The sequence below is a fragment of the Jaculus jaculus genome, chromosome 2 (genome assembly GCF_020740685.1).
Source record: "Jaculus jaculus isolate mJacJac1 chromosome 2, mJacJac1.mat.Y.cur, whole genome shotgun sequence".
Classification (NCBI taxonomy): Eukaryota; Metazoa; Chordata; class Mammalia; order Rodentia; family Dipodidae; genus Jaculus; species Jaculus jaculus.
The window spans coordinates 19992861-20018791 of record NC_059103.1 but is presented as its reverse complement, the minus strand read 5'-3'; the positions used below and the strand labels follow the sequence as shown (position 1 = coordinate 20018791).

General features: G+C 45.5%; 2 protein-coding genes across 7 annotated transcripts; both read right to left on the bottom strand.

Annotated features, from left to right (window-relative positions):
* Positions 1 to 2583: 2583 nt before the first annotated feature.
* On the bottom strand, positions 2584 to 25687 carry Txnl4a (thioredoxin like 4A). Of its 6 annotated transcripts, none has more exons than XM_004662628.2 (4): positions 25556 to 25681; positions 19681 to 19868; positions 4343 to 4446; positions 2584 to 2935 (listed from the first exon to the last, which is right to left on the bottom strand). In XM_004662628.2, exons 2-4 carry the CDS (start codon positions 19831 to 19833, stop codon positions 2764 to 2766), a joined length of 429 nt encoding a protein of 142 aa, XP_004662685.1. In that variant the 5' UTR covers positions 19834 to 19868; positions 25556 to 25681; the 3' UTR covers positions 2584 to 2763. The 6 variants fall into 6 exon arrangements, with proteins under 6 accessions (XP_004662685.1, XP_044999412.1, XP_044999409.1 ...); XM_045143477.1 differs by lacking the exon at positions 19681 to 19868 and adding an exon at positions 15028 to 15096 and having other exon boundaries at positions 25556 to 25622; XM_045143474.1 differs by lacking the exon at positions 25556 to 25681 and adding an exon at positions 20108 to 20208.
* LOC105944337 (N-alpha-acetyltransferase 11-like) lies at positions 12279 to 13497 on the bottom strand. Its single transcript, XM_012949676.2, has one exon. It carries the CDS (start codon positions 13495 to 13497, stop codon positions 12865 to 12867), a length of 633 nt encoding a protein of 210 aa, XP_012805130.1. The 3' UTR covers positions 12279 to 12864.
* Positions 25688 to 25931: the final 244 nt, after the last annotated feature.

Below are 25931 nucleotides of genomic sequence, written 5' to 3'. Positions count from 1 at the left end.
ATAAAAAAAAAAAAAGAGCCAAGCCAGTGTGGTGGCACATGCTTTTAAGCCCAGCATTCGGGAGGCAGTTAGGAGGATCACCATGAGTTCAAGGCCACCCTGATACCACACAGTGAATTCCAGGTCAGCTTGGACCATAGTGAAACCTTATCTCAAAAAAAAAAAAAAAGAAAAGAAAAAAAACAAAAAAAGCTGGGTTGGAGAGATGGCTTAGCAGTTCAAGCACTTGCCTGCGAAGCCTAAGGGCCCATGTTGGACTCTCCAGGTCTAACCTAAGCCAGACGCACAAAGTGATGCAAGTGCAAGCTCACACATGCACACAAGGGGGTGCACCGGTCTGGAGTTCAGTTGCAGTGGCTGAAGGCTCTGGCATGCCAATTCTCTCTCTTGCTCTCTCATTTAAAAAAAAAAAAAAAAATTGAGCCGGGCGTGGTGGCGCACGCCTTTAATCCCAGCACTCGGGAGACAGAGGTAGGAGGATCACGGAGAGTTCGAGGCCACCCTGAGACTACATAGTGAATTCCAGGTCAGCCTGAGCCAGAGTGAGACCCTACCTGGGGAAAAAAAAAAAAATTAAGCCAGTCTGTTAGGCTTGCCTCAAAATAAATAAAGTTATTGGGTGTGAACCAAGAAATCACAACTTCTCTGTTACAGACTGTTTACATCCTACGCCTCTCCTCCAATTTGTACCCTAAACCCAGTATGGCTGTGTATGGAAAGGAGGCTTCAAAACAAATAATTAACCCAGGTGTGTTGGCACACACCTTTAATCCCAGCACTTGGGAGGCCAAAATAGGAGAGGATCCTCGTGAGTTTACCTTACCTCGTGAGGCCACCCTGAGACTACATAGTGAATTTGAGGTCAGTCTGGGTTAGAGTGAGACCCTACCTCAAAATAAATAAATAAATAAAAGAAAAGAAATAATTAAGGTTAAATAAGTCATTAGTTCCCTGTGTCATTAGGACACAGTGGGAGGGCTGCCCTCTGCAAGCTAGAGAGCCCTGATGCTAACCTTTCTTGACCTTGTACTTCTAGAACTGTGAGAAAATGTTTAAGCCACTCAGTATGGCTGTCCAAACAAGACTAATAACATGCAACACATTTATAACAGACATACAATAAACCCATGGATGTGGAAAGTAAATTGTTTGCTAATCTTTTTCTCCTAACAGCAGAAAAAGCTATTATCAATAATGTGTAACTTTCATTTCATACAATCCTCCCAATAATAGTATATACAGTTCCATGACTTTACATAGCAGGTTATGCAGCCATGATAATCAGTTTTGGAACACATTATCTCAGAGAAATCCTGTACCCCAGTTGCTAATACCTCCTTACTATCTTCCCCCCACCAGTCCTAAGCAACCACTGATCTACTTTGTTGGCATGGACTTGCCCATTCTACACATTTCATCCACTCATCTGGTGGACGTGTGGGTTTCTACATTTTGGCTGTTGTGAATGGTGCTGTGTACAAGTTTGTGTGGACATGTATGTGTTCAATCTTCTAGCACATACAACTAGGAGTAACATGGTTGTAACATACCACACATTAAGCTTTTTGAGTACCCTCCTGCCTATTTTCCAAAGTGGCTGTGTCATTTCACATTCCCATCAGCAGTGTATGGAGACTCCAGATTCCCCCCAATTCTCACAACACTTGTTATAGAACCTGAGTTTACGAGACTGGCTGCTGGGTGGGTGAGAATGGGCGGAATCTCACTGTGGTTGATTCCATGTCCTTCATGAGCGGAAATGGTATCTCTGCATGGTTTTTAAATTTTTCATTTTTATTTTATTTATCTGAGAAAGAGAGAGAGAAAGAAAGAGGGAGGGGGAAGAGAGAGATTATGGGACACCAGGGCCTTCAGCCACCACAAACAAAAGTGCCACCTTGTGCACCTGACTTACATGGGTCCTGGGTAATTGAACCTGGGTCGTTTGGCTTAGCAGGCAAGTGCCTTGACCACTAAGTCATCTCTCCCAGCCCCTCTCTGCATGTTTGTTTTCTGGCCATTTTCCCTTCTTTGGAGAAATGTCAGGAGTATAATATTAAGTGTCTATTGTATGCCAAATGCATGGCACCAGAAGACAGCTTGTAAAGACAGCAGCAAGGGTTAGGGTAAACTATGCGTAAATCAAAAATTGCCAGGCTGCCAGCGGCCTCCAGAGCCGAGAGGCCAGACACCTACACCTTAGGGTCTCACCTCCTGCCTACTGTGAAACGACAAATCCCTCTGTTGACGCCACCTAGTGTGTGGTACTTTGCTCAGTAACCTTCAGCTTCTGACCCTTTTTCCTCCACCTTTCAAGTGCTAGCGCTGCAGGCATGTGCAAACAGGCCTGACTTACTGGATGCAGTGCTGGGGATCAAACCCAGGGCTTCGTTGAAGCCTGGCAAGCACTCTACCAACTGAGCGAGATCCCCAGCCCACAGGATTACCATATTGTTGTTTTATTTCTTTGACACAGGGTATCTATCCCTTTAGCCCAGGCTAACCTGGGACTCAAGAGATTTTCCTACCTCAGCCTCCCGACCGTGCCTGGTAACAGCGGGTTTCTTAACAACCAATCGCCACTGTTCTTTCACCACACATTTATTTGCTTCAACTAGTTAAGGCCCCGTGACCCATCTCAAGGGCGCTCTAGCCCTGGAGCCCCACACTGATGCATATCCTTCCCAAAGGCTGTGAAGAGCTGAGTACTTCCACGTTGACAGTGGCTCCCAGGGTCCTCTGCACAGTCTGCAGGGGTCGTGCTCAGTATCTGTACTTTGTGGAGTAGTCCTTGGGAGACACTACCAGGCCCCGGCCTTTGCGGGCACCTCGGTACACAGTCTCTATGATGTCAACCATCTCCTGCTTGTCTTCCATGGCCCAGTTGATCTTATTGTTGTTGCCAGTGCCCAAGTCAATCATGATATGCTTGTTCCTGGAAGAGGAAAAGGCACGGATGCTCACATAAAGAATCCCACAAACGGGCTGGAGAGATGGCTTAGTGGTTAAGCACTTGCCTGTGAAGTCTAAGGACCCCGGTTCGAGGCTCGGTTCCCCAGGTCCCACGTTAGCCAGATGCACAAGGGGGCGCACGCGTCTGGAGTTCGTTTGCAGTGGCTGGAAGCCCTGGCGCGCCCATTCTCTCTCTCTCTCTCTCTGCCTCTTTCTCTCTCTGTCACTCTCAAATAAATAAAAATGAACAAAAAAAAATTAAAAAAAAAAAAAAAAAAAGAATCCCACAAACGTGCCCTGTTCTTCCTGCTGCCACCACTCCTGTTAACATCTCTGAAGGACACAGTTAGAAGAGACCACAAATTCAACGCAGTGGCAGTATTCCCCATGGGCAAATATGCTACACTGTGAAGGACAGAGGGCAGTTTTGTTACTTGGAAAGACAAATAAATGGTTTTCCAGAGGAATATACTAATTTTCCTAAAAAAAAAAAAAAAAAGCAATGTTTAAGTTTTCCATATTCCCTTAGACTCCTGTCACTGATTTTACTAACACTCAGCTGTGCTCTGAGAATGGCACTCTTGCACTGCTGTGATTTCTTAAGACATTTATTTTTTCAAGAAAAGGTGTGGGTTTTTTTCTCCCTAGGAATCCTTTTTAAAAATATTTTTGGTGGGGAGGGAGGGAATTACCATGGGATATATTTTATAATCATGGAAAATGTTAATAAAAATTAAAAAAAAATATTTTTTATTTTTATTTATTTATTTGACAGAGACAGAGAGAGAAGTAGACAGAGAATGGGCACTCCAGGGCCTCCAGCCACTGCAAACAAATTACTGAAGCATGCACCACAATGTGTACCTATCTTATGTGGTTCTGAGGAATCAAACCTAGATCCTTTAGGCTTCGCAGGCAAAAGCCTTAACTACCACTAAACCATCTATCCAGTCCTCCTCTTTTTTTTTTTTATTTTTGGTTTTTTTGAGGTAGGGTCTCACAATAGCCCAGACTGACCTAGAATTAACTATGTAGTCTCAGGGTGGCCTTGAACTCACAGCAATCCTGCCTCCCAAGTGCTGGGATGAAAGGTGCATGCCACCACACCGGGTCAATAGGTTATATTTGAAGGCACCTTAAATGTCAGTAAGGATACCCTTCATTTAACCATATTTCACCTATGTTTCTAGGTAGTATTTCACTTGTGAGTGAATGGCAAAACTAGAACGGCTACTTTGAAAATAACTTATAAGATTCACATTGAGTGCTTTGGGACACAAACTACCTTGTGGTAAGACTGCACGGATGCCTCCCTTCTGAATCACCTATCGCATTTACAGTGTCCAAGCCAACAGCATTCCATGTAAGTAACAATTTAAAGGTAACATACCTGAAGAAAAACATGACAGTACACGGGTCGTATAACTCATACATTTTGTTGAAGTCAGGCACTTCTGTAATATCCACAAGATAAATAACTGCAAAATTTTTAACCTAAAAGGAGATTAAAAAAAAACAACAACAAAGTAAAAAATCAATCTTGCTTCATTCCTTAGGAGCAAAGTAATACAAGAACTGTGTAACTGGAAAGCTGTTTCAAACCAGCTACCTAACATTTCCCACAGAACTAACAGGAAAAATGCTATGCTGCCAGGGTCCTAGCCAGTGGCTACTTACAACTTTCTCCAACATTTCTCTCTCTCTTTTTTGGGGGTGGGGGAGTTTCAAGGTGGGTCTTGCTCTAGCAGAGGATGACCTGGAAGTCACTATTCAGGGTGGCCTTGAACACACAGCAGCCCTCCTACCTCTGCCTCCTGAGCGCTGGGATTAAAAGGCATGTGTCATCATAACCAGGCTCTTCTCCAGCATTTCTGACACATTTAGTAACTAGCTAAGCTTGCCTCAAGCAACAAGTAGTAAACTCCTACAAAAAAACACCCACAAACATAACGTTCATGTTGATCTACCAATGAGTCCACGAACTGTGACAAGTATGATTTAACAAATGCTCAAAAGTATGCTTGTTGAATTCAACCTTCCGTTTTCTCCCCAACCGCAAACATTAATAGCTTGTACCCTGATAATGTGCAGATTTTCTGTACTTTTTAAAATGTGTACACATATGTGTGACACACACAGAGCCACAGCACGCATGTAGAGGTCAAAGGACAACCATAAATGCTCGTTCTCTCCTTCCACTTTTTTTTTTTTTTTTTTTTGAGTTAAGGTCTCACCCTAGCCCAGACTGACCTGGAATTCACTCTGTAGTCTCAGGGTGGCCTCTAACACACAGCTCCTAAGCTCAGCCTCTCAAGTGCTGAGATGAAGGCATATGTCACCACACCCAGCTCCCACCTTCTTTTTGAGACAGGGTCTCTTTGTTTTACCACTGCGTGTGTCCCAGTCTAGCTAGCCCGTAAGCTTCCAGGTACCCGTGGCTCTGCCACTCATTCACACAGGTACACTGGGACCAGAGACAGATGTGCCACTTTGCATCAGGCTTTACGTGGTTGATGGGCCATCTCCCCAGTCCTGAGATTATCTATAGTGTTTTGAAAAATTTATTTGCACATGTGTGTGTACATGCAAGGAGAGGATGGGTGTACCAGAGTCTCTTGTCACTGCAAATGAATGCCAGACACAAGGACCACTTTTTGTGTATGGCTTAACATGGATACTGGGGAAATGAATTCAGGCCAACAGGCTTTGCAAGCTCAGTGCCTTTAACAACTGAGCCATCTTCCCAGACTGATTTTAATTCTTGTTAAACATGAAATTCTTTCTTTTAAATATTTATTAGAGACAAAGAGAATGGGCATGCCAGGGAATCTAGCCACTGCAAACGAACTCCAGATGCATATGCCACCTTGTACATCTGGCTTACGTGGGACCTGGAGAATCAAACCTGGGTCCTTGAGGCTTCGCAAGCAAGTGCCTTAACTGCTAAGCCATCTCTCTAGCCCATACTTTTTATTTGACAGAAAGAGGGAGATAAAATGGGAGCAGCAGAGCCTCTAGCCACTGCAAACAATCTTTGGACCTTGTTCATTTGGCTTATGGGGGTACTGGAAAATCAAACCTAGGACTTCAGGGTTCACAGGAAAGTGCCTTAACTGCTAAGCCATTTCTCTAGGTTCTGATTTTAATTTTTAACTTCAAACTCATCAGTTTAGAGAAAAAAAAAAAAAAAAAAACAGGAAAATTTAAAGGCATTTATCCCAGCACTTGGTAGGAAGAGGCAGGATCACTGTGTGTTCGAGGCCAGCCTAAGCCTACAGAGTGAATTCTGGGACAGCCCGGGCTAAAACCAGATCCTACCTCAAAAAGAGGGGGGGCTGGAGAGACAGCTTAGTGGTTAAGGTACTTACCTGTGAAACCTATGAACTCAAGTTTGACCCCCCAGTACCTTTAAGTTAGATGCGTAAGGTGGAACATACATCTGGTGTTCATTTGCAGTGGCTAGAGGTCCTGGCATGCCCATTCTATCTGCCTCTCAAGTAAATACATAAATAAATAAAATTACCTTTAATCCCAGTCAGCAACTGTTAATATTTTTGCTATATTCTGTTCCATCTTTTTCTGTGTGTGTGCATGCGCACATGCATGCAGGTACATGTGAACCTGTGTGTGGAGTCCAAAGGACAGCCTTAGGTACAGACCACCTTTTCTGATCTCTCTCTGGCCTGGAACTCATCAATTATGCTAGAATGGTTGTCTGGTGAGCCCAAAGCTCACCTGTCTCTACCTTCCCAACTCTGGGATTACTAGTTAGTATACCACCACAGCCTATTTGTATGTGGTTCTGGGGATGGAACTCAGGTTATCATGCTTGCACAAGTTCTTCCCCTGCTCCTTTCTGGATATAAACTTGACACTTTCTCAAAAAGTGATCATAAAAAAAAAGATCACATTTCCAGGTGCGGTAATACACACCTTTGAACCCAGAACCCAGGAGGCATTGGTAGGGTGATAGCTGTGAGTCCAAGGCCAGTCTAGGACTACAGAGTGAATTCTAGAACAGCCTGGGTTAAAGTGAGAACCTACTTCGAAAAACCAAAATAAGTGGTCATACTGAATTTTATATCCTACGGATCCTACTATATGAGCATTCTCATGTAAATTTCAAGATAGGGTTTGTTTTTTTCTTTCAAATTATTTTTATTTATTTATTTATTTGAAAGAGAGAGGGAGAGTCAGATAGAGAGAATAGGTGCACCAGGACCTCCAGCCACTGCAAACGAACTCTAGACACTTGTGCCACCAGAGGTAGGATCGCTGGGAGCTCAAAGCATTGTAAATTCCCAGTCAGCCTGAGTAGAGTGAGACTCTATCTCAAAAAACCAAATGAGGCCGGGCGTGGTGGCGCACGCCTTTAATCCCAGCACTCGGGAGGCAGAGGTAGGATTGCCATGAGTTCAAGGCCACCCTGAGATGACAGAGTTAATTCCAGGTCAGCCTGGACCAGAATGAGACCCTACCTCGAAAAACCAAAAAAAAAAAAACAAAAAAAAAAACAAATGAGGGCTGGAGAAATGGCTTAGCAGTTAAGGCACTTGCCTGCGAAGCTTAAGGACACTGGTTTGATTCCTAGGACCCACATAAGCCAGATGTACAAGGGGGAGCATGCATCTGGAGCTCGTTAGCAGTGGCTGAAGGCCCTGGCACGTCCATTCTCTCTCTAATAAATAAAATATTACAAACACAAAACATATGAGCTGGGTGTGGTGGTACATGTCTTTAATCCCAGCACTTGGGAGGCAGAGGTGGGAGGATCACAAGTTCGAGGCCACCCTGAGACTACATAGTGACTTCCAGGTCAACCTGAGCTACAGTGAGACCCTACTTCAAAAAAAGAGAGTGAGCAAGTCACTGACTGGCTCAAGGTCACACGACAGTATATATCCAAGTCGGATTTTTCCACATTCTTTCCTAAGATCTCTGAGGTACCAATATTGCTGTGATTTTTATTCACTTTCCTAAACTGAAGCCTAAAGAAGTTAATCCTGAATAAAACCAGGGTTTCTTTGAATCCCTTGTTTTGGGTTGAGACAATATACAGAAGACTGGCTTCAAATTTGCTCTGTAGTCCAAGCTGACCTCAAAGCTTTGATCCTTCTACCCTTAGCCTCCTGAGTGCTGGGATTACAGGTATAGACTACTCACTCAGATAAGGACCCCTCGGGGTTTTTTTGTTTTTCCAGGTAGCATCTTGCCTTAACCCAGAGCTGACCTGGAAGTCACTATGTAGTCTCAGGCTGGCCTTGAAATCATAGGGATCCTCCTACCTCAGCCTCTTAGCACCGGGATTAAAGGAATGTGCCACCATGCCCAGCTGGTTTGTTCTTTTTGCAGCACTGTGGGGACTGAAGCCAGGGCCTCACACATGCTAAGCACGCATACTACCACCGTATAGCCCCAGCTTTGTTCATATTTTTTGAGGCAAAGTCTAATTGTTCAGATTGGCCTTGAACTTACTCTAACTCAAGCAGACCTGAATCTGTGATCCTCCTACCTCAGTCTTCCAAGTAGCTGGGATTACAGGCATGCACCACCAGATGCAGTTCTTAATATGACTAATACCCTAAGAACCCATGCAGAGCACTTGCTTAGCATGTGAAAGGACCTCAGTTTGATCCCCAGTACCACAAAACAACTTATTCTACCCCTCTCCCCTCAAACACACACTGAAACCCAATTTATAAACTTCACTATAATTTACAGGTGAATCACATGTCTGAGATCAGATTTAAATGCTGCAGCACAAAAATAGGTGTAAGACTGAAGGGATGGTTTAGCAGTTAAGGCACTTGCCTGCAAAGCCAAAAGACCTAGGTTTGATTCCCCAGGACCCATGTAAGCCAGATGCACAAGGTGGCACGTGTCTGGAGTTCATTTGCAGTGGCTAAAGGCACTGGCGTGCTCGTTTTCTCTATATATATATATATCTGCCTTTCTCTCAAATAAATAATAAAAATAGGTTTAGAGAACACAATACTGGCAAATATAAAAGTTGGATGACGTAACAGTTCAGTGCACTCTACCGGTGGGAATATTGTAAAAGAAAAAACTTACATCATGGCACATAACAAACGTGTACATCACCCCTACATGTCACAGAGCATAACGTCTGTATTCCTGTGTACACGCTATGCATCATAGTGTAAAATGTGTGCCTCACCATCTATGTATCCGTAACACCATGCCACCAGTCAAACCGCACGCTGTCCACTTGGCAGACCCCATGCTCAGTGAACATGCATTTCTGAAAATGGTTTCCCATAGTGCTCATGTTGAAAATGTGTTGACCAGGTCACCAGGAGAGTTTTCAAAGTAAACTAATATTCTAGGTTTTCTTGGGGGGAGGGCGCAAGGGGCAAGATTCACTCTAGTGCAGGCTGACCTGAAACTCATTCTGTAATTCCAAGCTAGCCTTGAACTCACAGTGATCCTCCTACCTCTGCCTCCCAAGTACTAAGATTAAAGGCATGCTCCACCAGGAAAAAGGCATGCTCCACCAGGCCAGGCTTCTAGTTTACTTAAAAGTAAGATAGGGGCTGGAGAGATTGCTTAGTGGTTAAGCGCTTGCCTATGAAGCTGAAGGACCCAGGTTCGAGGCTCTCTTCCCCAGGACCCACATTAGCCAGATGCACAAAGGGGCGCATGCATCTGGAGTTCGTTCGCAGTGGCTGGAGGCCCTGGAGCACCCATTCTCTCTCTGCCTCTTTCTCTGTCACTATCAAAAAACAAAAATAAAAGTAAAGATAGGGTAGGACGTGGTGGTGCACACCTTTAATCCCAGCACTCAGAGGCAGAGGTAGGAGGATCACCAGGAATTTGAGGCCAGCCTGAGACTCCATAGTGAATTCAAGGGTTGGAGATGGTTTAGCAGTTAAGGCACTTGCCTGTGAAGCCTAAGGAGTCCCAGTTAGACTCTCTAGTACCCATGTAAGCCAGATGCACAGTGGTGCATGCATCTGGAGTTCATTTGCAGTGGCTGGAGGCTCTGTCATGACCATTCTCTATCTGCCTCTCAAATAAAAAAATAATAAAGGGCTGGAGAGAGGGCTTTTCAGCTAAGGCACTTTGCAAAGCCCAAGAACCCATGTTCAATTCCCCAGTATCCATGTAAGCCAGATGCACAACTTGGCACGTGTCCGGAGTTCATTTGCAATGGCTGGAGGCCCTGGTGCACCCATTCTCTATCTGCCTCTCTCTCACACACAGACAAATAAATTAAAAGATTAAAAATAAATAGGGCTGGAAGGATGGCTTAGTGGCTAAGGTGTTTGCCTGTGAAGCCAAAGGACCCAGGTTAGATTCTCCAGGTCTCATGTAAGCCAGATGCACAAGGGGGTAAATGCATCTGGAGTTCCTTTGCAGTGGCTAGAGGCACTGGCGTGCCCATTCTCTCTGCATCTGTCTCCCCTTTCTCTCTCTCTGCAAATAAATGAAATAATTTTTAAAAATAAATAAATAATATAGGGATGGAGAGATGGCATGGTAAAGCACTTGCCTATGAAACCTAAAGACCCAGGACCCACATAAGCCATATGCACAAGGTGGCACATGCATTTGGAGTTCATCTGCAATGGTTGGAGGCCCTGGCATGACAATTCTCTCTCTCTCCTCCTCATAAAATAAATAAATAAAGATGGTGGGTTGAACCGGGCATGGTAGCACATGCCTGCCTTTAATCCCAGCACTTGGGAAGCAGAGGTAGGGGGATCACCATGAGTTCAAGGCCACCCTGGGACTCCATAGTGAATTCCAGGTCATCCTGGGCTATAGCAAGACCCTACCTCAAAAAAATAAACACCGGGCATCATGACTCATGCCTTTAATCCCAGCACTCGGGAAGCAGAGGTAGGGGGATCACCATGAGTTCAAGGCCACTCTGAGACTCCATAGTGAATTCCAGGTCAGCCTAGGCTAGAGTGAGACCCTACCTCGCCAAAAATAAATAAATAAATAAATAAATAAATAAAAAATCCCCCTCCAAAAAAAAGTAGGATTGCTGTGAGTTGCAGACCATGCTGAGACTATACAGTGAACTCCATGTCAGCCTGGGCCAGAGTGAAACTCTACCTCAAAAAAGAAAAAAAAAAAAAAAAAAGCTACAGAAGTTGAGACCACAGAATGGTCACAAGATTGGGAGAGTGGAGGCCATACTGCATTTTATCTTCAGTGCCTAGCTCAGAAACAAACACACACAATGTGTACAAAAAATTTTTAATTTGGAAGCTGGGCATGGTGGTGCACAGCTTTAATCCCAGCACTCGGAAGGCAGAGATAGGAGGATTGCCATGAGTTCAAGGGCACCCTGAGACTACATAGTGAATTCCAGGTCAGCCTGAGCTACAGTGAGACCCTACCTCAAAAAAACAAAATAAATAAATAAATTTGGAAGCATTTAGTAACTAGAGAAAACAACTGTTTGAACATCCAGTATGAAATAAGAAAGGGCTTGTGAGAGATGGAAAGAGACAACCTGAGCAGCTAATGGAGAGCAAGCAATTCCCAAGGTCCTGCAGGGCACTGAGATGACAGGGCATTCACACAACCAAGATCCACAACTTGTTGGTATAACATAATCTGCCAAGTTTTAAGGATCTACTGCACCATAATGTCACTAAGCAGAGATACTCTCTTCTATTGCTTCACATGCATTACAACAAAGATAATATCAACATTATTGAAAACCCAAGAAATAACTCCTCAGTGCCGGACATGGTGGCTCACGCCTTTAATCCCAGCACTAGAGAAGCAGAGGTAGGAGGATCACCATGAGTTGGAGGCCAGCCAGGAACTACAGTGAATTCCAGGTCAGCCTGGGCTAGAGACGCTACCTCAAGGGGGAAAAAAAAGCCACATTAACTACCAATCCAGTACAAGTCCAAAATGCCTGTCAAGAGTCAAGGGGAATTACTTAGGATTTAACCAACGAGTTCCAAGTTTCTCCAGTCCTAAATGCAAATAGAAACTAAAAACTCATATTCTCTCAAAATGGAAGATCTCACTTGTTTAAGGATAAATATTCCAACTTAATGATTCCAAAAACTTTTCACACTTAATGCGAGTTTTGAGCAAAACTTTTTAAGAAGGCCTGTTTCTCAGTTTACAGTGAATCAGGAAACTGTAGGTCCTCTGGAAGCCAGCCGTAACTGACGCCACAGTGCCTTTCTCTTCCTCTCTGTATTAGCTGCACCACCGCCCCTCAATCACAAGACCCTGAAGTTTCACAAAAGAATAATTTGTCATCTCCACTGAGGTGAACTACAGGCAAAACATATAGCAATAGGTACCTATGGAACAAGTAAAACAGCAAATGCATTTATCTTTTTATTATAGATCAATTTAACTACTGTATGTCTTTTTTCTTAAAATCTATATATTTTGCACATATAGTATATTTTTATCACCTTCTATGTGGAAAGGGAAAAATACCTCCAGAAGAAAGAACAACACAGGACACAGGGAGTTTTCAGAAAGAAAAGAAAAAAACAAGAAACAAGGAAGGGGACATGATCATCCTGATGAAAAACTCAGATAAAGGCAAAACCTGAAAGATGGGGAGCTTTAAGAGCTGTCCCTGCTTTCTGTTTGGCATTCTAGGAGACCCCTGCGGGACAACCACTGTCCAAAGTCAGACATGTGCCAACAGAACACAGTGGTATCATGGGATGAGGAGGCCAAGGAAGGTTCTCTCACGGCAGTCCTCAAGATTCCTTGGCTCATGCCCAGCAAGCTGTGTCCAGGCATTCCTTCATGACCACAGTAGGCTCTGTCAAAGTGGGTGCCGAGTCCAAAATGAGAAGCAATTCAGGTCACTGTGAGAAGACTTCAGAGCCGAGAGATGCTGTAGAGAAGACCGCAGTGCCTGAGCAACAGTGACCTGTGACGCTCAAGCAGGCTCTAGGAGGTGAAGTCCAAGTCTTCCGAGCTGTCCTGGGCATCGGCACCATCTTTGCCGTCACCCCCACGATCACTGCCAGCTAGGCTCTCCTGAGTCTCCTGGTTGTCCCTGGAACCCAGAACCACGTATTTGCCCTTCTTCAGCACCTGCTGCCGTCTCAGCTCATCCGCCATCTGGGAGAGATCCCGCTTCATGGCATACGCATCTTCCCCGTCTGCATAGTACTTGGGTTCCACTTCATGGACCTGGAAGTTGAGGGTATTAGAATAGAGGTGCAACGCTGCTCGGTTGCTCTTCCTGACATGCAGGGACACATATTTGGCGCTAAAGTTCTCAATCATGGCCCGTGAGGCCTGGTCCATCAGCTTCTGGGCCAAACCAAGGCGCCGGTGTGAGCGTTTCACAGCCAGGGAGGTGATATGTCCATGCGGGACATCATCAGGATCCTCCTCCATTTTGGCCAGGACATAGCCCACGATCTTGCCGTCCTCGTCCTCAGCTATGTAGGAGAGCTGGGGCCACGAGAGGCCGTGGTAGAAATAGTACTTCATCTGGTAGTTCTCAGGGAGGCAGAGGAGGTTGCAGTGCTGCATGTTCATCAGGTCTTCGGGCCGAGCACTGCGGATGTTCATGGCGGTGGCGGGAGGGAAGCCTGTCAGACTGCAGAGAACCAGAGAGGATGCCACGGAGCACAAGCCACACCAACACACCAACGTTTGCCTCGAGGAATTGACACAAATGTGCATTTCAAAACTCAAGAAATATAGTAGTGCCATCAAAAATGTATCTCTGGACAGTGTGGACTTAACAGATAATCTTGATTATATAACCTTAATATTACAACATAGTCTTTATTTCACTGTTCTAAGTTCTCAGGGCTTGGCAGTAGCTTACTTGGGAGGTTAGGTGAGAAAATGCTAGCACCCCTCTCCCACCAGCAGCTAACTCCTGAGGCTTCTTGGGTTCTTTCTAGAATAGCACTCGGCTGCCTTATACTTCCACATGGGATAACATACAGATATGGCAGCAGTTCCTCCTGAATATTCAATCCAGCTCAATTTTCAGGTACTAAACTGTAAGTTTTATACAAAGCTGAAGCTAAAGTAGATGTCCACTGCTTCTTTTCCAATTTAAAATGTTCATTTAAAAAGTATAAAATGGAAAAAAAACGCATTGCTTTGTATCTGCCAAGTATATTTATTTTATAGGAGTTATATAAGGTTAAGAACCATGAGGCACTATCTTATGTGTGTTCCTGACAAGCAATGAGACTGGACCAGGAAAACCTTTACTTTGCTCTCTAGAACACTCATCTATTGCTCTTATATGACCTCGAGAAACCTTTTTTCCACTAACCTGCTTATCCTACAACAGCTTTATCATCCTTCTTTCACTGACAAGTGACGCGGCCTGGGGACGAGCTGGAGGGGAAGGACAGTGTCTGGCGAAGGCTGGACGTTCCACCCATGCTAGTGCCAGCCCCTCACTCTGGCAATCACAGGGCCTTTGAGAGCCCGGGTGAAGGGCCGGGTGAGCAACAGAAGCACTCTCCTCATCCAGCTGAGGGCTGAGCTCACGGTTCAGCTGGGCAATCTTCAGGCAATGCATAAGACAGACTCCCTAATGTTAAAAGTTCCATGGAGAGCCGGGTGTGGTGGTGCACACCTTTACTCCCGGCACTTGGGAGGCAGAGGTAGGAGAACCACTGTGAGTTCCAGGCCACCCTGAAACTACATAGTGAATTTCAGGTTAGCCTGGGCTAGAGTGAAACCCTACCTTGAAAAACAAAACAAAACAAAAAGTTCCATGGACATATGTGCCTTGTAGATGATTCTATTTGGATACACTACTGTGTGTCAATGTATCTCGGAAGATAATTTTCCTGCACAATGAATAAAGAGCTCAAAGACACCTGAAATAGTCTCCTTCCAAAACTGCATGAAATCAGCTGACACACAGAGACCTTACTTAGTAGGCTCTGCACAGCTACAAAATCGGCAAGCTTATCTGTCTTCAGACTTCCTTCATTAAGTACTCAGCCTAAAACTAATCCAGCGTGTGGTGGGGGTGGCACTGCAGGAGTAGGGTGACGGCTGACACAAGATACTCCAGGAAAAACAGCTCATCCAAGTCCAGCCTGAGTATGTGGAACTTTTACTCACTTTAAAACAGCTGGGATATCCAAACAGGGCTCATAACAGATGAGGAAGATCTCCCACTATCTTCCATTTCTGTGGAGGGAGATTTAAATAGTTATACTGTTCTTTATACTAAAACCTTAAATTTCAAAAATTCTGTTGAACTTCTCCCCCAAAAATCTTCCAGAATTAGGAATTCATATTTTATCATTATACTAAGAAAATAAAACATTTTAACAGCCTTTTAATGCACTTTAAGTCTGTGTTTTTAATAACTATACTAAAATAGAGCACTAAATATATATATCAAAGGGAGGCTGGGTATACAACTCAGGGCACTTGCCTATCATACCAGTACTGTAAAAAAAAAAAATTACAGGGGTTAAGTAAAGTGGTAGGGGGCTTGTATACTATGTACAAAGCCCTAGTTTGACCCTTACCGTTACACACACACTCACACAGTTTATTAAGAATGTAATATAAAGCCAGGCATGGTGGCACACACCTTTAATCCCAGCACTCGGGAGGCAGAGGTGAGAGGATCACTGTGAGTTTGAGGCCACTCTGAGATATACATAGTGAATTCCAGGTCAGTCTGAGCTAGAGTGAGACCCTACCTCAAAACAAAACAAAAAAACATAATCCAGGGGCTACAGAGATAGTTTAGCAGTTAAAAGTGTTTGCCTACAAAGCCAAAGGATCCCGGTTTAATTCTCCAATACCCACGTAAGCTAGATACACAAGGAGCACATATATCTGGAGTTCATTTGCAGAGGAGGGAGGCCCTGGCATGCCCATTCTCTCTCATAAATTAATTAAATATTTTTAAAATAAAATGTAACCCAAATTTTTGGGCAAAACAACAAGTAGCTAAAAGATCAAGAAAATAATGCAGAGAGTTGATCTACACCTGACACGACAGAATGAGGAAAGAAAACAAGCTTGCCAAAATCCCTAAGCAATTACAGAAACACACATGGAACCTGTGTCCTTGGTATGAGCCGCCTGCTGAGGGAAGAGCCATAACCTCACATGTAGCCACTCGAATAGAGATAACAGAGGACCTAGCCACCATCTGTATCCCAGAACTTATATTCCAAATCGACTCAGGCTTAATATAGGGGCTCCTTGTTTTTCATGATGCTTCACTGAATCTCCGCAGTTTATGCCCTGGATGATCCCTAAAACTACCTCACTTGTTGCCTCCAGCCCTTGGTTGGCAAGATCCCAACACAGGCAAGTGCTGCCCCCACCCAGGTCCTCATTTACTGGAGCCTAAGAGGAGGCTGATGATGCACGGCTACTCCAGTGAGGAGTTCCCAAATTCCTGGCACAGCTTCTTTTAAAAAGCCTGTCCAAGCCTCACCCCAGACCAAGAGCACAATCCTCAAGACCTATTTCTTTCTTAGCCAGGTGTAATGGCCGCACCTTTAATCCGAGCACACAGGAGGCAGAGTAGGAGGATCGCTGCGAGTTTGAGGCCACCCTGAGATATGCATAGTGAATTCCAGGTCAGTCTGAGCCAGAGTGAGACCCTACTTCAAAAAACAAAACAAAACAAAAACTTATATTTATTTATTATTAGAAAGAGGCAGATAGAGAGAATGGGCACACCAGGGTCTCCAGCCATTGCAAACAAAATCTAGATGCATGTGCCACCTTGTGCATCTGGCTTACATGGGTACTGGGGAATCAAACCTGTGTCCTTAGGCTTTGCAGGCAAGTGCCATGACCACTAAGCCATCACTCCAGCCCAAGACCTATTCAAAACCTTATTTTCAAGAAATACCTTGGAGGACTGGAATTATCAGTAATGTTCAGCACTGCCCCTCTCCTAAATAAGACAGCAAATATTAATCAATGACAGGTTAGACAAGTGCTTCTCTTTCCTCCCTCCTTCCCAACCTCCTCTCTCCCTTCCTTTTCTGAGGTAGGGTCTCACTGTAGCCCAGGCTGACCTTGAATTCACTATATAGCCTCAGACTGGCCTTGACCTCATGGTGATTTTCCTACCTCTCCCTACCCAGTGCTGGCATTAAAGTTGTGGCCACCATGCCCAGCCTGTGTTTCCTTTTCTACATATAAATATATCCTTATGCCATACTCAAAAGATATTCTTGGCAGCCAGGAGTAGACACACCTTTAATTCCAGCACTTCGGATTCAGAGGTAGGAGGATCGCTGTTGAGTTTAAGCCAACCTGAGACACATAGCAAATTCCAAGTCAGCCTGGGCTAGAGGAAGAACCTACCTCAAAAAAATTTTTTCTTCCTTTCGGCCTAGGACTTAGCACTTGCCTAACATGCTAAAGCCTCCTCTTTTCATTTGAAGTACAGTAATGAATAGCTTATTGGAGAGACATTTGAAAGAAAAAGACTTTAACCCAACATTCATTAGCATCTGAGAGAAAAAAAAACAGCTTCAGTGTTTCTGTCACCTGTGGGATATTAATATGAAATACTTTATAAATTCTATCTTTGCCTTTGCCTCATAGTTAACTGCAGAAACCCAAAAAGTCAAAGGGTATTTACAAAACAGCAAGACCCCAAAGGAAGGAGAGGAGTGCTTTACAATACTATCTTCCAGACACAAAGGGACCGTGGTACCCATGACCTCACAGTAGCTGATGCTACCTATGTAATAAGGTAGTGGAAAAGAAGCTGAAAGCTGGACTGATAGACGAAGTCACTATTAAGAGTTAACTGCTGAGGAGCTGAACTTATCTCTGTCAGTAGCTGAACGAATCCCAAAGAGAACTGTCTAGGGGGAACCCAGAGGGACGATAAGAGGGAAGGATAGTTTAGACTAAAATAGAGTAAAACAGCTCATGGTTAGGGTGACCCAACTACATGATCCATATGCATGTTGATTCATAGGTATGTTTTGAATCATACAGACTGCACAAGCTAACTGTCGTGTCCTGCTTCTGTAAACAGCTGCCAGCTTGCTTGTCCCCCACCCCCAAGACTATGAACACTATAAAATGAAAGTAAAATCTCAGTTTAACACTGAAGTTATTTTGGGGCGCAATCCCAACTTTGGTTCCTGGGAAATAAACTCCTCTGCTTTCACTCATGCTGGTGTTGTAGTGATCTTTGCAGAAAAGTTCTGCAAAAATAGGAGAGGGTAAAATGATGAGACCAGACAGAAGAGACCAGTTGGAAAAAATATACTCGGTGGAGGGAAGACTCAGGAGTGGGAAAAGAAGAGTGGTGTAAGATGGCATGTCTAGAAGTATGGAGATTGTAAATAAAAAGCTTTAAAAAGTGTGTGGGGGGGGGCCACTGGAGAGAGAGCTCAGAAGTTAAGGCACTTGTCTGCAAAGCTTAATGGCCTGGGTTCAATTCCCAACAGTCACATAAAGCCAGATGCACAGAAGGGCATATGCACCTGGAGTCCATATGCAGCGGCTAGAGGCCCTGGCACCCACTCTCTGACTCTTTATCTCTCTCTCTGCTTCCAGGTAACTTTAAAACTCCTGGGGCTGGAGAGATGGCTTAGCGGTTAAGCGCTTGCCTGTGAAGCCTAAGGACCCCAGTTCGAGGCTCCGTTCCCCAGGACCCACGTTAGCCAGATGCACATGGAGGCGCATGCGTCCGGAGTTCGTCTGCAGTGGCTGGAGGCCCTGGCGCGTCCATTCTCTCTCTCTCTCTCTCTCTCTCGCTCTCAAATAAATAAATAAAAATGATTTAAATATCTAAAAAAAATTTTAACTCCTGGTCATACAACAGTGTCCTACAATTGCACTTCTATTGTCAGGAGATAAATGCCACAGCACATCCAGTACAGTAACATGGAAAATTAGTAAATTATCCCTAACAAAACATGATTCTACATTCTCCTAACATTTGCTGCACTGGAATCCTGAAAACCTACAAATCAAATGACTTACAAAGTGCATGGAATTACATGCCAGTAATCCCAGCACTTAAAGAGGTCGAGGCAGGTGCGTGAAAGCTTCAAGGCCAGTCTTTCCCACAACCCAAAGGGAAAAACATATACTATGGCATTAAACCCGAAGTTTTGCTTCGTAATTACAACAAATAAACAAGGTACCAAGAAAAGGAATCAAGCTATTAAAAATAAGCTATTTTAAGTCAGCTCCAACAATCCCAACAGTCTGCAAATGCATTCTGTTCACTACACAATAAATTCTTACAATTACATTGACAAGGGCTGGAGAGATGGCTTAGCGGTTAAGCGCTTGACTGTGAAGCCTAGGGACCCCGGTTTGGGGCTCGATTCCCCAGGACCCACGTTAGCCAGATGCACAAGGGGGCGCATGAGTCTGGAATTCGTTTGCAGTGGCTGGAAGACCTGGCGCGCCCATTCTCATTCTCTGCCTCCTTCTCGCTGTCTGTCGCTCTCAAATAAATAAATAAAAATAAACAAAAATAATTACACTGACAAGCCCCAGCATGCTTGTGCATACCTAGAACTCCGGGAAGCTGAGGCAGGAAAATTATGTGTTAAAAAAAAAATACCCTGCCACTTTAGTCACTTATTTTATAAGGATCTCATGAACCTCTTCAAAAGGAATGGGATCCTTTCACCGTCCCAGCTCATAAAACTTTCTCAGCGGGTCAGCACGACCATGAGGCCACTGGAAGATGGGAGCTTGCGGTCCCATCCCGCTGCCGGGGGACTCAGCAAGAGCCAACTTCCGCCCACGCACTACCTTTTCTGCGATGCTGTACAGAACCTCGTCCATCTTCATGCAGGTGGGGTCCCAGTCGTGCCCGAACCGAATGACGACCACGCGGTCCTCCTCGGAAAGAATGGCCTGGTCTACCTGCCAGCCATTGTGCAGATGCGGGAGCATGTACGACATCCTGCTCGGGCCTGCGCGGCTTAGCCGCGACCTACCTGCGCACGCAAGAGGCTGTGAGGTCCAGACCCCGTCCCACCCGGGGGGCCCGACCCACGGCCCAGAATCTCCGCCAGCCCGCACCCCTCCCCCACCCCATCTTCCCTCCACCTCCACGCAGGGCCAAGGGCCCGAGCCCGCACCCGGGCCTCCACCGCCACGGGGACTGCAACCTCACGACCCAGGGACTCTAGCCCCACCGGGACCTCACCCTGCACCCAACCCACGGGGTCCCAACCTCGTGCAGATCCCTGCGCCCCCTCGGCCGGGATCCCTCGGGCCGCAAAGTCTCGACCCGCACGGCGGAACCTCCGCGAACGTGCGCGCTACGCCTGCGAGCGGCACTGCGCACGCGCACTTCGCCGCACTCTACACGCAAGCGCAGTGAAGACAAAGCCGGCTCGCTTTTTCCGGTCGACTTCCCGCGCTGGCGGGCTGCAACCCGGGACAGCGGCGCCGGCGGAGTTGTGTTTACCGGTCGACTGCAGTGCGCTTAACCCCAAATAAGGATACCGATACTTTATTTATTTGAGAGACAATGGGCGCGCCAGGGCCTCTAGCCTCTGCAAACGAACTCCAGACGCATGCGCCATCTGATGCATCTGGCTTACGTGGGGGGGCTGGGAACGGGGGGGGGGTATTACTGGGGAATCGAACCTAGGTCCTTAGGCTATGCAGGCAACCGCCTTAACCTCTAAGCCATCTCTCCAGCCCCATTTTTTTTTTTTTTGTTTGTTTTCCTGGTGCGTCTTTTCTGTTTTTTCGAGGTAGGGTCTCACTCTAGCCCAGACTAACCTAAAATTCACTATGGAGTCTCAGGGTGGCCTCGAACTCATGATGATCCTCCTACCTCTGCCTCACGAGTGCTGGGATTAAAGGTGTGCGCCACCATGCCCGGCTTCCATTGTTCTATTTTTTGCATGTGTGTGACATGCTCAAGTATACGTGTGTATCTATGTTCATGTGTGCGCATGGGTGTAGAAACCAGAGGCCAACCTCCGGGAGTCAGGGTCTTCCTTAGGATGCACTCTACATTCTTTGAATCAGGGTGTCTCATTGGCGTGGAACTCATCAGTTACTCTTAGACTGGCTAGCTTCCAAGCCCCAGGATCCTCACTAGCACCAGGATTGCATGAGGACCAATACCCAGCATTTATACCTACTGGAAATCAAACTCATGTTAGGACCAAAATGTCTCCATCTTTGGATCTGTCATCTCATTGTAGCCCAAAGTGGCCCAAACACATTCCTGGAATGACCTGGACCACCCATCACCATTGTAACTTTCCTGGGGAGATGGCTTAGCAGTTGAAGGCACTTGCTCTTTGCTGCCTATTTTCACTTTCCCAGAACCCATGCAAAGCCACATGCAAAAAGTGGTGCATGCATCTGGGATCTGCCACTCAAGCCTGAGTACTCAAGTTCTATCCTTAAGCTTCCCACAAAAAGCCAAAAGGGGCTGGAGAGATGGCTGAGAGGGTAAGGCACTTGCATGTGAAGCCTAAGGATCCAGGTTTGAATCTCCAGGTCCCACATAAACCAGATGCACATGGTGGCACATGCGTCTGGAGTTTGGTTACAGTGGCTAGAGGTTCTGGCATGCCCATTCTCTCCCTCTCTCTGTGTCTAATGAATAAATTAATAAAAATAAAGCTCTTTTAAATTTTACTATTTTAATAATTTTTTAAAATATTTATTTTGGGCTGGAGAGATGGCTTAGCAGTTAAGTGCTTGCCTGTGAAGACTAAGGACCCCGGTTCAAGGCTTGATTCCCCAGTAGCTACCTAAGCCAGATGCACAAGGTGGCACATGCATCTGGAGTTTGTAGTGGCTGGAGGTCCTGGTGCACCCAGTCTCTCTCTCTTTCTCTCTGTCTCTTTCTCTCTGTGTCTGTTTTTCGCTCTCAAATAAATAAAAATAAACAAAAATTTTTTAAAAATAACTATTTGTTTATTTTATTTATCACACAGAGAGGCAGATAGAGAATGGGTGCATCAGGGCCTTCAGCCACTGCAAAGAGACTCCAGAAGCATGCGCCACCTTGTGCATCTGGTTTACATGGGTCCTGGAGAATTGAACCTGGGTCCTTTGGCTTTGCAGGCAGGCGCCTTAACTGCTAAGCCATCCCTCCAGCCCTAAAAATAAATCTTTTTTAAAAAGTTTTTAAGTCAGCCTGAGCCAGAGTGAGACCCTACCTCGAAAAACCAAAAAATAAAAAAAATAAAAAGTTTTTAAGCAGGGGGTGGTGTTGCATGCCTTTCATCCCAGCACTCGGGAAGCAGAAGTAGGAGGATCACCATGAGTATGAGGCCACCCTGAGACTACATAGTGAATTACAGGTCAGCCTGAGCTAGAGTGAGACCCTACCTCGAAAAACCAAAAAAAAAAAAAAAAAAAAAATTTTTTTTTTAAAAGCCAGAAGCCAGAGTTGGGAAGATGGTTCAGTGGTTAAAGGTGTTGGTATGCAAAGCCTGCCAGCCACTCTTTGACTTGCCTGTACCCATGTTAAAGCCAGACACACAAAGTGGCACATGCATTTGCAGCAGCAAGAGGCTCTGGCATGCTCATTCTTTCTCTCATGTGCAAATAAATTTATTTATTTATTTATTTATTTATTTATTTATTTGAGAGCGACAGACACAGAGAGAAAGAGGGAATGGGCGCGCCAGGGCTTCCAGCCTCTGCAAACGAACTCCAGACGCGTGCGCCCCCTTGTGCATCTGGCTAACGTGGGACCTGGGGAACCGAGCCTCGAACCAGGGTCCTTAGGCTTCACAGGCAAGCGCTTAACCGCTAAGCCATCTCTCCAGCCCCAAATAAATATTTTTAATAACTTATTTATTTGCAAGGAGAGAGATACAAACACAGAGTATATGGGCATGCCAGGGCCTCTAGCCCCTGCAAATGATCTCCAAATGCATGTGCCACTTTGTGCATCTGGCTTCTGTGAATACTGGGGAATCAAACCCAGATTGTTACGCTTTGAAGACAAGCTCCTTAACCACTGAGCCATCTCTCTATCCATATACATATGGTTTTTCAAGGTAAAGTCTCACTCTAGCTCAGGCTGACCTGGAGTTCACTATGTAGACTCAGGGTGGCCTTGAACTCATGGCAATCCTCCTACCTCTGCCTCCCAGTGCTGGGATTAAAGGCATGTGCCAGCACACCTGGATTTAAATAAATAAAATTTTTGTTCATTTTTATTTATTTATTTGAGAGTGATAGAGAGAGAAAAAGGCAGAGAGAGGGAGAGGGAGAGGGAGAGGGAGAGAGAGAGAGAGAGAGAGAGAATGGGAGTACCAGGGCCTCCAGCCACTGCAAATGAACTCCAGATGCATGCGCCCACTTGTGCATCTGGCTAACATAGGTCCTGGGGAATGGAGCCTCAAACGGGGGTCCTTAGGCTTCACAGGCAAACGCTTAACCGCTAAGCCATCTCTCCAGCCCTTAAATAAATAATTTTTTTCAGCCAGAAATCAGTACAATGCCAGGACTCTGACAGATAAATAAGCTTAGCAAAGAACAGCCACAGCAGAGTGAGAACGAAGAGCAAGAAACAGGGTCTCAAATGAGGTGGAATGGCAAAGGCTGACCTGAACACTGTCCTCTGACCTCCACGTGTGCAATGACACATGAATGCCCACACGCACACATACACAACCCCACAAACAGACTATGCTCACTTAAGTGCCACAATGTTTATGACCTTGAGTTTTACAGTATTAGCACTCTTCTCTTATTCCTAAATCTGTACCATGTACGGCAGAAAGATGATACTGGCTAGGGCACTGGGTTCGTTTTTCCTCTGCCAATCAAAGGAAAAACCAAAAAAGAAAAGAAAAGAAAAAGCAGGAAAGTATATAAAAGAATGAAGTTTTGCTGGGTGTGGTGGTGCACGCCTTTAATCCCAGCACTCAGGAGGCAGAGGTAGGGAGATGGCTGTGAGTTCAAGGCCACCCTGAAATTATATGGTGAAGTCCAGGTCAACCTGGGCTAGAATGGGATCCTACCTTGAAAAACCAAAAAATTTTTAAAAAGACGTTTTAAATTTTTTTTTAATTTATTTATGAGACAGTGAGAGAGGAGAGAGAGTGAGTGAGTGACAGAATCAACATGCCAGGGCCTTTGGCCACTGCAAACAAACACATAAGCCAGATGCATGCACGTGCCACCTTGTGCACATGCGTCACCATGTGCATCTGGCTTATGTGGGTTCTGGGGAGACAAACTTGGGTCCTTAGGCTTTGCAGATAAGCACCTTAACAGCGAAGCTCTCTCTCCAGTCCAAATGTATTTTATTTTATTTTTTTTTTTTTTTGTTTTTCAAGGCAGTATCTCACTCTAGCCCAGGCTGACCTGGAATCCACTATGTAGTCTCAGGGTGGCTTGTAACCCACGGGGATCTTCCTACTTCTGCCTCCTGAGTGCTGGGATTAAAAGTGTGTGCCACCATGCCCCACTTTTTAATTTAATTTAATTTTTTGGTGCAAAAACTTTATTTTGTTTTTCGAGGTAGGGTATTACTTTAGCCCAGGCTGGCCTGAAATTCACTATATAGTCTCAGAGTGGCCTCGAACTCACAGTGATCCTCCTACCTCTGCCTCCCAAGTGCTGGGATTAAAGGTATGTGCCACAAAACCTGATTTTTTTTTAATTTTTCTTTTTTTTTTTGAGACAGAGTCTCAACTCTATAGCCCAGAATGGCTTTGAACTCACAATGCTCCTCCTGCCTAAGCCTCCCAACTGCTGGGATTACAGCCATAAACCATCACATCTGGCTTTCCCTTATTTTTATCTGAATAAACTCGCTAACATTGCTTAGCTTTTCTGAGATTCTTTTGGGCTGTATCTCCCCACCACTGCTGACAGCACCTTTTTCTTTTTCTTTTCCAGAGAGAGAGAAAGAGACAAAGGGAGACACAGGGAGAGAGAGAAATTAGTGTGCCAGGGCCTCAGCCAATGCAATCAAACTCCAGACGCTTGTGCCACCTAGTGGGCATGTGTGACTATGCCCTTGCCTCACCTTTATGCATCAGGATTAGGTGAGATCTGCAGTTGTACATGAGTCCTTAGGCTTTGCAGGCAAGTGCCTTAACCACTAAACCATCTCTCTGGCCCCAACACCTTTTTTTGAAAACAAAAAATTGGGCTGGAGAGACCGCTTAGCGGTTAAGGCGTTTGGCTGCAAAGCCAAAGGATCCCGGTTTGATTCTCCAGTACCCACGTAAGCCAGATGCACAAGGGGGAGCATGTATTTGGAGTTGGTTTGCAGTGGCTGGAAGCCCTGGCATGCCCATTCTCTCTCTCTCTCTCCCCCCCACTTTCTGTCTCTCAAGTAAATAAATAAATATTTTTTAAGATATTTATTTACTTAAGAGAGGGATAATAGGCATGCCAAGTTCTCCAGTCACTGCAAACAAACTCCAGACACATGTGCCACCATGTGCATCTGGCTTTACGAGGGTACTAGGGAATCAAACCTGGTTCCTTTGGCTTGGCAGATAAGCACCTTAACCGCTAAGCCATCTCTCTAGCCTGACAGTATCTTGTCTTTCTTTCTTTTTTTTTTTGTTTTTTGTTTGTTTGGCTGTTTTTTCGAAGTAGGGTCTCACTCTAACTCAGGCTGACCTGGAATTCACGATATAGTCTTAGGATGGCCTCGAACTCTCGGCGATTCTCCTACCTTGGTGCTGAGATTCTGGGCGTGAGCCGCCACCCGCGCCCTCTTTTTTGCTTAGCTTTTCTGAGACCAATGCCTTTAGATGAGTCCAGCTCTGCGGTCCCTGCCAACCCCACAACCAGACCTGCGGTTCCTCCACCCACCTCCTCGCTCCGCCCACTTCCGGCGGAAGCCGCACCCACCGCCAGTCGCCGACCCGCCCACAACGCCCTGCAAGCTCCGCGCTGTGGTCCTGCCCGCGCACACACCCGTTAGCCCCGCCCTCGAGTCACGTCCTGGCCACGCCCACCCCGCACGTAACCCGTCCTCATTTCGTCATCAACCCGCGCCGCCGCCCCAGCTGTCTACGGCTAGCCCCGCCCCCGTCCCGTCGTCGCCC